Source organism: Nelumbo nucifera, chromosome 1, assembly GCF_055504915.1.
Source record: "Nelumbo nucifera cultivar China Antique chromosome 1, China Antique-T2T, whole genome shotgun sequence".
Taxonomy (NCBI): domain Eukaryota; kingdom Viridiplantae; phylum Streptophyta; class Magnoliopsida; order Proteales; family Nelumbonaceae; genus Nelumbo; species Nelumbo nucifera.
The window spans coordinates 150,723,133-150,734,449 of NC_142649.1; the positions used below are offsets into that span (position 1 = coordinate 150,723,133).

An 11,317-nucleotide genomic window follows, 5' to 3' on the forward strand; every position below is an offset into this window, starting at 1 on the left:
TCCTTGTTTTTAATATGCAGAGGAGATGCCATGGTGATCAATAAGGATCCAAAAATCATCGTGCAGAGGAGATGCCGTAGTGACCACTAATCTTCTGCTAGCGGTACAAAGGAATATCCTTTCTGAGGTGAAGTGGGGGCCTCACATGATCAGCTAGTTTATAAGTTTTGTTTGGAGAAAAATCAGAACCCAAATCAGCAGCTATCAGTCAAAGGGAAAAGTAAGGACAAGTTCAATAATATAAATTTCTGATTTTCACTGTAGAGATATAAACATTAAAAATGGTAATAACTCACATTAATGCACCTCCATAAATTAGCATTAATTCCAAGTTGACACCTACCTTAACAGTGCTTTGAGCCTATAAATTCTGACCCTGGACTAATCCATCACCCTTCCATATATAAATGGCTTATTCAGAAATCAGAATGCTTGAAAGCAATTTAAACCAACTTAATTGATCGAATATTCAGCTCAACCTTCGCAAAGGGGCCTATATTCAGTTAAACATTGCTTAAACTGCTCACATCTTGGCTAAAATGTGTATTTAACGAGCAATTGTATTTGTATAGTTGCCACTGATTAAATGAATGAAACGAATCAGCCCAAGCAAGGCATGAGGGCGCTTTGAAAGAAAAAGAAATGGCAGAGAATGACGTTACAAGTTACAACCTTATTACAACAAATAAAAGCAAGCAAAGAAATAGGAGTAAATATATATATTTGACCTGACCAAATGAAGTAAGGTGAAACGTATATTGGCACTGTTAGGCATGGGACAATTTGTCTCTCACATGTCCTCTCATCTTGTAATACGTGTCTGGACTGAGCATTTATTCATTAAACGTTTATAGTGAATTGTTTGTAAAATAGAGAAAATTAATAATGAACCCGTTTACTATATTGCGTTATTAAACATCACATCAATAAAATAGTGAATAACAATTACTTACCATTGAGAATCATTAAAATAAAACTTCCCTTAACAATAGGTATACATATAAATTAAGACTTGTTTTTGCAAGTCTCTATACATACGCATTCGCATAACGAGGGAAATGCTGAAGTGGCACCTATATGTCACCTTTTATTCAATAAATACCCACGATTTCAAATACATGCATTGTTTCTTACATATCCTAAATAGCTAAACTTAAACCGACTCTTGAAGAAAGAAATCCACTAAATCTTGATTACAAAATAGAAGTTCTTATGGGTATTTTTGTCTTTCATGAAAAATCATGAAATAAAAATGGTATGAGTCCCAACACCCACTTAGGCCCCATTTGTTTGTAACAATGCAACTTAACTGGATAAGTGCACTTACCTTGGAAACACTTACCTGGGTAAGTGCACTTACCTAGGTTTTTTTGATTTTTATGATTCATAGATAAATAATAAAATAACATTTCTACCCACGGAAAGTAGCTATTAAAATAGGTAAAATGATCTCATCATTAGAAACTTACCCACATGAGAGATGATTAAGTTTTACCAGAAAAGTAAGGATAACTTTATTATAGGGCCCATTGCTTAATGCAAAAAAAATATAAGAAAGTTGGCGAGTGGAAAAAAGTTATTCATTGACCAACTTTCTCATGCATATTATCAACATGCCTTAGAGTTAGCACTACCCATAGTAACTATAGTTGAAAAGTTGAAACTGATTAGACATATTAAGCCCCGTTTGGGAGTGTTTATTGGGTAAATAAGTGTTTATCTTTAATAAATGCTTAATGAGTGTTTGATGAAAAAGCAATTCTTTTAAATGCAATGCTATAGGTATTTTGAAATTACCTGACAGGCCAAAATGGGCCAAAAAGCGCAATAAGCACATTTTCAGAAGGTGATTAAAAAATCAGAAGTTTTAATTTATTCAAAATAGGTTTATTTTCTGAAAAAAACACTTATTTGGGCTTATTTCCTGAATGCATATGATTGCTTATATGTGTAATCCTGCCCTAAAATAAGAACTTATTAAAAATAAGCACTCCCAAACGGGTGCTAAATAATGTTAAATATGCAGATAAAAAGGATTGCACTGTCAAATTAATGAGAAAGGGTGGCTTCAAATTTCTCAATAAAAACAAAGATTTGTCATTCATCATGATAATATAGAACAATAGAAATGTTGCTGTCAACCTCGAATGATGGCCGGTGGCATCTCATCATCGTGGCCTCGAAGAGTAATAATTTCAGTGTGAAAGTGCCAAAATGGTCATCAACCAGACAACTAGTTGGAAGTAATCAAATCAGAGTGACATGTGGTTTCCAACCTTAGACCTAGCTACCATGCCATGGTGGACCCTCACTACCCAAAATCACTTTTGAAACATCACACTCACCTTGGCCAATGGCCACCGCATCACTAGCTCTGCACTCTCGCCATTTTTTCCCTCCCTCCCTCCCTCTTGTATTCTTTATCTCCTTATCACCTACCAAAACAAACACACCTCCTTGATATATATGTAGAAAGGCTCAGACAGATGATAATGAGTCATCATAAATTCCACCACCCATCCTGCAACGGGAATTCAATTCACCCCCCGTTCTCACTCTCTTTGGGATTTGCGAAGTGCAAACCCAAGGAACTGCAACTCTCATCTCTCTGGAAGAAAACGAAAAAGAAAAAGAAAAAGCTCCCAATCTCTTGCTGTAGCCTGTCTGCCTGTGCTCTTTAAATGCACATGCAGATTCGAGATTTGGTCTCCAACATTATAAAATGCCCAGAAAACAGTAGGGTGAGGAGGTGCCCGTCACACATTCCAATAGCCCCTGACGCCCTGCTCTTGATGCTTAAGCGTTTCTAGAACCAAGCAGTTTAGGCAATTCGCAGGTGCTGAGTCCTTTGTCAGAAAAAAAAAAAATTGTTTTTTGGTTTGTCTACAAATATATTGGGTGTGTGTGGGCTGGCTGTGCGATCGATTTCGTGTTTTTTGATTCCTCATTCTGGGTGCTCTTGGAGAGTCTCCGGTTGGTTTGCAAAGATGAGCTCTGTTGATGGTGTTGGGGTTAGCCCCGGAAACGTTCCAGTATACCATGGGGATAATTTGAAGGCGATGATCGACAGAAGGGTGAGACTTGCGGAGATGGTTTTAAGATGTCTGATATGTGGACTAGGTGTTCTTGCAGCTGTTCTTATTGGATCTGATACACAGGTCAGGGAGTTCTTTACAATTCGAAAGAAAGCAAAGTTCACAGACATGAAAGCTCTTGTGTATGTTGTTCCCCCCCTCTCTCTCTCTCTGCTTTTGGTAAATTTGTTTGGTTGGTTGTAAGTCTTGCTGATTAGCACAAAGAATCAAATGGGTGGTTTACTGATTATTTTATCAGTGTGTCGGTAATTCCTACCAAGAAAAAGGAAACCTGAAGCCCCAAAAGAAAATTCTCTTACATATTTATGTCAATTACTTAATGGGGTGGAAGAAATTTAAAGTTATATATGATGATTCTATTCTTTTTCTTGGACTGTAACAGGCTTTTAGTGGTAGCTAATGGGATTGCTGCTGGTTATTCCCTCATCCAAGGGCTGCGTTGTGGGCTAAGTATGATAAAGGGTAGTGTGCTCTTCAACAAGCCGTTAGCTTGGGCCATTTTCTCTGGCGATCAGGTAGTAATCACAATCACCACCATCTTGCTGCTTTCTGTTTATATATGCTTTACTCTGGCAGTCCAACAATCCCACCACCCTTGTGACTTTTACCGCGGCCATGTCCGAATCTGATACATGCATGCGAAGTTCCTGGGTCTCTGTCATTCTGTGGTTGAGATCCGATGTCTGCCCTTCTCCCGCAACCATATTTACTATCTAGCGAGCTTGGAGTTAGGATCAGTTTGGACTGGACTTAGGAGTTTGGACCACACGGAGGATCTCTATTTATTACAATTTATGGGCGAATTCGTGCTAGCTCTGGTTCTCTGGATTTCCTTTGGAGCCCCGGCCCTTGTAGGCAGATTTGGATACTAGAACCGACCCCATTCATGGACTCGATCCGTTTTATAGGGATTCCAGAGAGAGAGAGAGATTTCGTACGATAGGACATAGGACAGCGATATTCATTTAATGTCGTGATGGCATCCAGTCAGTGCATTGACTGAATCCAGTTTCTCGTCGAGGAGAGAGAGAGAGAGATTTCGTTCGAACGGGCTTTGCACTGAGTAACCAGTGTGAGTATGAGCAGAGAAGATTCCATTACAGTCGTTAATTCGTTATCGTACACGCACAGGGACATTCTCGGTGGTAAATTCCCAAGAAAAACCCTGTCTCTAAAATCCCTAATCCTGTGTACGATTTATAATAGAGGAATTTCCTCAACTTTCTGTATCTCTCTTATTTTCTATCGAACCAAAAACACAGGAAACAGGAAACTAGAGTAGAGGGTATCTTGGTAACCAGTGTGACAGTTGCCTGTTGTCTGTTGTAGGAATTAGGATGAGACGGCTTTGACATGGGCAGGGCCAATGAAGGTATGATTGAGAAGCAAACCCATAAATGGATCTAACCGTATGATTCTGAAATATGCAGGTGATGGCTTATTTGTTGATGGCTTCTCTGGCAGCAGCCGCACAATCGTCAGTAATAGCTCGGTTGGGCCAACCGGAGTTCCAATGGATGAAGGTTTGCAGTCTGTATGAGAAGTTCTGCACCCAAACAGGGGAGGGAATGGCGAGTGCGCTTGTAGTTAGTCTTGGTATGATAACGCTCTCTTGTATATCAGCCTTCAACCTCTTCCGCTTGTATGGAGGTAACAAAGCTAAAAGCAGTGGGAGATGGTAGGTCATAGGTGGGGGGTATGTGGTTCCCAAATCCACCACCTTTCCATCCATCTGGCTCTACTCAATAGTCAATACCATACCTTCAATTTCAAAGGAGTTAGAACTGGTGTAAATTTTGTTGCTTTTATTGTACCTGGAATGGGCTTTGTCAATTGTATTTGTAGCCTTGCTTTCTTTCCAAATTTAACGACATCACAGTTGTATTTGGTGATGAATGTAAGAGTTCTGAGTTCGCTCACCAAAAACAAAAACCATCCAGCTTTTCTCAATTAATCCCTTGTTCATAAGCTTTTTCCCCTTCTTTTCTCTTTGTTTTGGAGTTGCTGAAACCTCTTCTTGTTTTTCTAATGAAAAAACAATTATACTTTGAAAAAAAGCCATGGGAATCGATAAATTAAGCAATATGGGTAGTTAGTTCGGCATTGCTCATATTGGAAAGGTGTCCTTGAACAATTTCATGGAATGAACTCGTTTCCGTTGATTCTTAAATCTTAACAGGAACCAAATCCATGACCAGTTAGCAATTTAATCCGGCTAGTAACTTTGAAATGCACTCAACTAATAAAGCTAGCAATCGGTAAATAAAACTCTACAACTGAGTGGTAAGCATACCGATTCATTTAGGCTTACTGCTGGGCTAAAGCATTGTGCTTCAGTTCATTTCTCGCACTCTTCCTCCTCCAGTGTTCTTCGACGCATGGTTGCTATCATGTGATGGAGCATATTCTTGGTGTAGTAGACTGGATGGTTGTTCATAAACCAAACCCTGTTAAGAACACTGTATACAAATCGGCCATTTACTGTTAATCTTCAACTACACCACAACGAGCATTTAGGTACTGTAACAATCAGTAAAGGCGACAATCTCTTTTTGGTTGAGGAAGCAGTCAAATAGATTCCCAATGTGACTATTATGGAAGATTAACTACTTGCACCATACTAAATCATCTGGGGTACAAGTTGTGTATCAAATTCTGATCCGAGTTGTTGTCTAATCTCTGAAAATTAACTGAATAATTGTATCTTTTGTACATTTACATCTCCAACTATCTGATCAATGTTACAAATGGGATGATAACCCTGGCAAGCTATCATGAATGAAGAAGCTCATCGATCTGGAGTTGCTGCTGGGTCAAGATCCCAATATCCCTCTGGCAAGTTGCTGATTTCTTTTAGTGACCATGACGGTACCTGGTGCGAAAATCGTAACATCTCCCTCCTAGGAATCCATCTTATTGCTTTGCTATCCATATTGTTTTGATATACTGCCTTGAATTAATCCTTCCAGCTTAGCAAGGGGGCTGACACATACTCCAAGCTCTTCTGTGTAATCACCGAGGACCTCTACCATCTCATAGTGGTGCCTCACTTCAGCAGGGGTACTTCTATTCCAGTCTGGTGACAAATGCCGGTACACAGCCCAAGTGTACCCTCTTTTCGGAAAAACCCTGATGCATCCTCCCCTGCCAGGTTTCATTCCATAAAGAACATGAGAGAAAATGTTGACTTGATCAATGACATCCGAGTTCCATGCCCTGAAATTTCCACAGGATTTGGTGAACCCAGAATCAATCCAATTTACTGACCCAAATTCGCTGTCACTTTTAGAGTTCAAGTAGCTTATTTGAATCTTGAATGGTTTTACAGAGATAACTTGGCGGATCAGGCAGTACAGGCAAGGTATACCATCTTCCTCATCATACATAGCCCATATTTGTTTTGGGTTGAAGCAGTCTTCTGATCTACCCTTATCAAAATCATGGAAGTCTGAATCAGGGACAGATATTGAGATTGACCCATGCCCATTTGACACTGATTTATTAACAGAAGCACCCAAATCAGCTCCTGTTGGTAGCACTTTTGAGTTCTCAACCACAGTTTGAATCATTGGCTTCTCAGCTGCCGCAGCCAACTTCATCTCTTTCAATTTCTTTTGAATTTCTGTTCTTGATTGCCTTGTCAATTAATAACTAACTGTCTAGCATCAAATGCTGGAGAAGCCGAGCAACGCCTAACAGAAGCCTCACCCATACTAGAGGGCTTAGCATTGGCAGCAACATTTCCATTTACTTGTGCAATTGAGCTGCATTTATTTGGTGCTTCATTTCTGCCACAAGACTTTGCGTTGAGCCGGACACTCCCTTCTTTATTTGTAGTTTTGGATTCTGAAGTCTCAGTTCTGGACACTTTTTCATCACACCCATTTCTAAAGGTGCTTTCATCAATCTTCCTTTTCTCATCAGGCCTAATAGCTTTGTTGAATGGAGGTTCAGCATGGACAGCCAACTTTTTACAAGATGTAGCGTTCAGGACATTCTGTGTGAGACCCTTCTCCCGTGCTGCTGTCTTAACCTTCTCTCCTGTTCTCTGTACACTGTCATTTGTATGATGAACTACACTAGCAGATTGGGTGGTTGATCCATGAGCACCCACAATGCCAGCAGAGGTTCCAGGGAATGGGCTCCACTGGAAAGACATGTTTGGATACTCAGACCCAAACCCAGAATAAAAGTCAGGAACAGCAGTTCCTGTGAAAAATATGGTATTGGTTGGAAGATATGTTATGCCACTGAACCCCTGATTTCCATGCACATTTTCTGGAACAAATGACCAAGAATAGAGAGGGATAGAACCACCTGCAGGGGCTTTCCCTGTTTCTACAGCCACAAAAGTTTTCTGGCAGTTCTTACAGGAGAGTCTGTCGTTGTTTACATACTTCCGGAGATATTCATATTGTACCTTGCATGAAGTACAAACAGTCCAGAAAGTTTCAGAGTTGGGTTGGTTATGAACCGAGCTCTTGGAACAGTTGCTTGAGCCATTACTTACGGGGTTAACTGTGGGGGAGTTTGTCTGGATGACATTTGCTGAGGACGGTTTACTTCTTCCTAGATCATAAGAAGATCTTTTAACACTATCTGATAAGAGAGTCCACGCTTCAGAAACAAGTTTGAATTCTCCGTCAGTTCCTACAGTTTTATTCTCATCGGGGTGAAGTATCAGCTCCAGTTTCCTGTACTGTTTCTTAATTGCATCATCGTCGGCCAGTGGACTCAATCCAAGAACTGCATAGAAAAAAATTTCCCCATTGATCTGAACCTCCGAAGCAACATAAACGTCAAATGTAGCCAGCATTTGAGAGATGCCATCCAATTCAGGGTACAAACTATTAGGAGAATACCGGTTGAAGCAAGTTGCAATGAGCAAGTTGCGATGAGTTTTACTCTCGCAATGAAGATTGTTATAAAGTCCGTTATGAATCTGTTTTGGTAAATGCCACGTCAGCCTCCTTTGGCTCCCTGTTATAAATGCATATATATTTGATAAGTTTAATGAAGGAAATAGAACCTTTTCTTCGCCATTGTCCTATTGCCAGTTTTACATGGTATCAGAGCTCTAGGCTCTCACGGAGAACTCCGATTCTTAACTCCAGCCCTTTTTTTTGTTCTTGTTTCGAATCCTCTTCCGTCATCGGCCGTGAATAGAAGTGAAAACATTGTGTTCACTGTCACTAATCAGATCTCCTCTTTCAGTGATCAGAATTCACCTATCTACCTCCATCCTTCTGACAGCCCTAATATAGTGCTTGTCTCTTGTATGCTAAATGGAGACAATTATATGACTTGGAGAAGAGCTATGACTAATGCTCTCAGCACCAAGAACAAGATTGGCTTCGTGAATGGAATGATTCAGAAGCCAGATCTGGCGAATCAGGCAGAGTTGCTCACCTGGTTGAAATGTAACTCCATGGTGGTGTCATGGATTTTCAATGCTTTAGCCAAAGACCTTCATAAAAGCGTAGCCTATGCTAAAAATGCCTAAGAAATGTGGAAATATTTGGAAGAAAGGTTATTACAAAGAAATGCACCAAGAATCTTTCATCTCAAGCGAGAACTCATGTTGCTCAGGCAAGAAAATCTCCCTATCTCTGTTTACTTCTCAAAACTCAAGGCAATTTGGGATGAATTATCAGCCTACATTGCTGGACCATTATGTACCTGCGGACCATGTACTTGTGGAGTCCAGAAAAATTTTGTTACAGAACGGGAAAGAGATAAAGTGTATCAATTCTTGTTAGGCCTGAATGAAAATACCAATAGTAGGAGAGAGAGCAAAGAACCATACTCGAAAAGGCAACTTTCAGTGTACTTAAAAACATATAAAATTTGACCATTAAGCAAGCTTAATGCTAAAACAACATCTCCCACTAATGTTGGAAGTTTTCCCACTATTTAGGAGAGTGGGACAATTACAAAAGAGATGTTAGGAAACATACTCTTAATTAAACGTTAAAGCCTTAAAAGAAAAGAAAATAAATAAAGGTAGGGCAAGGGCCCTAAACCTATGCATGCAGCACAACACAACACGATACGGCGCAGCAAGGTGGGTGGGCATGCGTGTGTGTTAGCCCAACCCATCCCGGCTTGATGCATGCATGGGTGTGATGGCCTAGGTGTACTCTCCCCACATGCTTCAAAGATATAACCCAAAAGCACAAAGTATAAGATAAACCCAAGAAGAGTTGGGCATATTGATATTTTAATCCTTGTCTCCATCATGACCATGGCATGAATTTAAAAAGACTCTAAGGTAGTCTCTCTAATTGAAGTGACTACTAATCATAAAAGAGGAATTTACTTCTCTAAAATTCTCAATCAAATGACCTGCTCTTTATAATGGAGTGAGAGTTTCCATTTACTTGCTTACTTGATCCTTGAGTTTCTTGATTCCCTATTTATAGGTGTGGGGAGGCTAAAACTTTCAAAAAAGCTTAAACTCTAACTTGGACATGAGTATGTCAAGGTTCAAGAGTCCTAGGAGTGTTTATCTCTTGAATGCATGAAATTTATCTCTAAAATTTGAATTTTGGGAGTTTTAATGCATTTGTGTAATTGCTCTAGATCCATTTTAAACAATCTAAAGGCTCCCGTGAATTTAAGGCACATGTATGAGACATATTCATAATGTGTAGATGGATTCCATGCAGGGGTGGAACAAAATTGCGTTTTCAATTTCTATACCCATAACAGGAGTAATCCATCCTATATAGCCACAACCTGGTTAGGTTAATGCTTGCCCCCCGCCCTCCTAATTTTTCCAAGAAAGTTGTATTGAGTGGGGTAGAGTCATATTAATTCTTGATCTCAATCCTAACCCAATTTGATTTGTTGGAACCTTAATTTAAATTTAACATAACCCATTATTTTTTCATGTATCAATCTAATTTATTGTTTGGATTGGATTTTCATGTTGGGCTTGAATTGGAATGACACATTTACTTTATTTTTTAGGATCAGATTGGACAATGCCTCAATCTTAACCTAATCGGAAGTTAACTAGGATTTATTAACAGAACAAGAGAGAGATTTTGAATGATGATCGAATTAATTTATTTGACTCTTTCTTCTTATTTATATAGATTACAAAGATGAGATATACGAGGATGATTCCTATCTAATCTAGGATAGGGTTAGATGTAATCCTATTTAGGACAAGACTTATCTTATTAGGATAAGAGTTATCCTTTACAAAGATAATTAGTACAGATGTAATCCTATTTAAGATAAGACTTATCTTACTAGGATAAGAGTTATCCTTTACAAAGATAATTAGTACAACATTAGAAGGACTATGATACAAAGGGAGTTTAGGACTCCTGTATACATGCATGGATCATGCACGTATCATTATCGCTTACTCCCCCTTTAAGTGTAGCCAGGGGGGAAACGGTGAGCTTGCTGTGAAGAAGTGCAAATTGAGATAAACCAAGAGGCTTTGTGAGAATATTTGCTAATTGGTCATCCGAGGGAATGAACCGAGCATCAAGGAGCTTGGCTGTGACTTTTTCCCGAATAAAGTGAATATCCAACTCGATGTGTTTAGATCGAGTGTAGTGCACGATTAGTAGCAAGAAATTTATCTCCCACGTTGTCACACCATACCAGAGGAGGTGCAGAGAGGGAGATACCTAATTCTTGTAGAAGCATACGAAGCCATAGAACTTCAGCAACCGTAGAAGCCAAACTACAATATTATGATCCAGTACTAGACCATGCCATAGTTGGTTGCTTTTTAAAACTCCAAGAAATTAGATTAGGGCCAAAGAACACACAATAACCACTCAGAGAGCGGCGATCCATGAGACAACTTCCCCAATCAGCATAAGAGTAAGCAACAAGAGAGAATGTATGACATGGTTGAAGAAGCATACCATAAGTAATTGTACCTTTTCGGTATCGAAGAATTCTTTTTGCAACAACCCATTGGATAGTAGTGGGAATTTGCATGAATTGACAAACTTTGTTGACTGCAAATGCAATTTTCAGACGAGTAATAATAACATTTTGGAAAGCAGCTACAATACTGTGATAGAATGTGGGGTCAGTGAGATTCTCTCCTTCTGAATTTGTGAGTCGAGTGGAGGCAGACATAGGAGTTGAGAGGTTTTGCATCATGAAGTTGAGCGCGATGGAGAAGATCATCAATATACTTGTGCTGAGATAGATGAAAACCAGTTGACGATCTGTGAAGTTCAATGCCA

The 11,317-nt window shown here is 39.4% G+C and overlaps 1 protein-coding gene and 1 pseudogene across 1 annotated transcript; one reads left to right on the forward strand and one right to left on the reverse strand.

Annotated features, from left to right (window-relative positions):
• Positions 1-2,486: 2,486 nt before the first annotated feature.
• On the forward strand, positions 2,487-5,049 carry LOC104606602 (CASP-like protein 2B1). Its single transcript, XM_010271894.3, has 3 exons — positions 2,487-3,217; positions 3,478-3,610; positions 4,526-5,049. Exons 1-3 carry the CDS (start codon positions 2,988-2,990, stop codon positions 4,775-4,777), a joined length of 615 nt encoding a protein of 204 aa, XP_010270196.1. The 5' UTR covers positions 2,487-2,987; the 3' UTR covers positions 4,778-5,049.
• A 705-nt stretch (positions 5,050-5,754) lies between these two features.
• On the reverse strand, positions 5,755-8,060 carry LOC104606640 (uncharacterized; annotated as a pseudogene).
• Between the last annotated feature and the right edge of the window lie 3,257 nt (positions 8,061-11,317).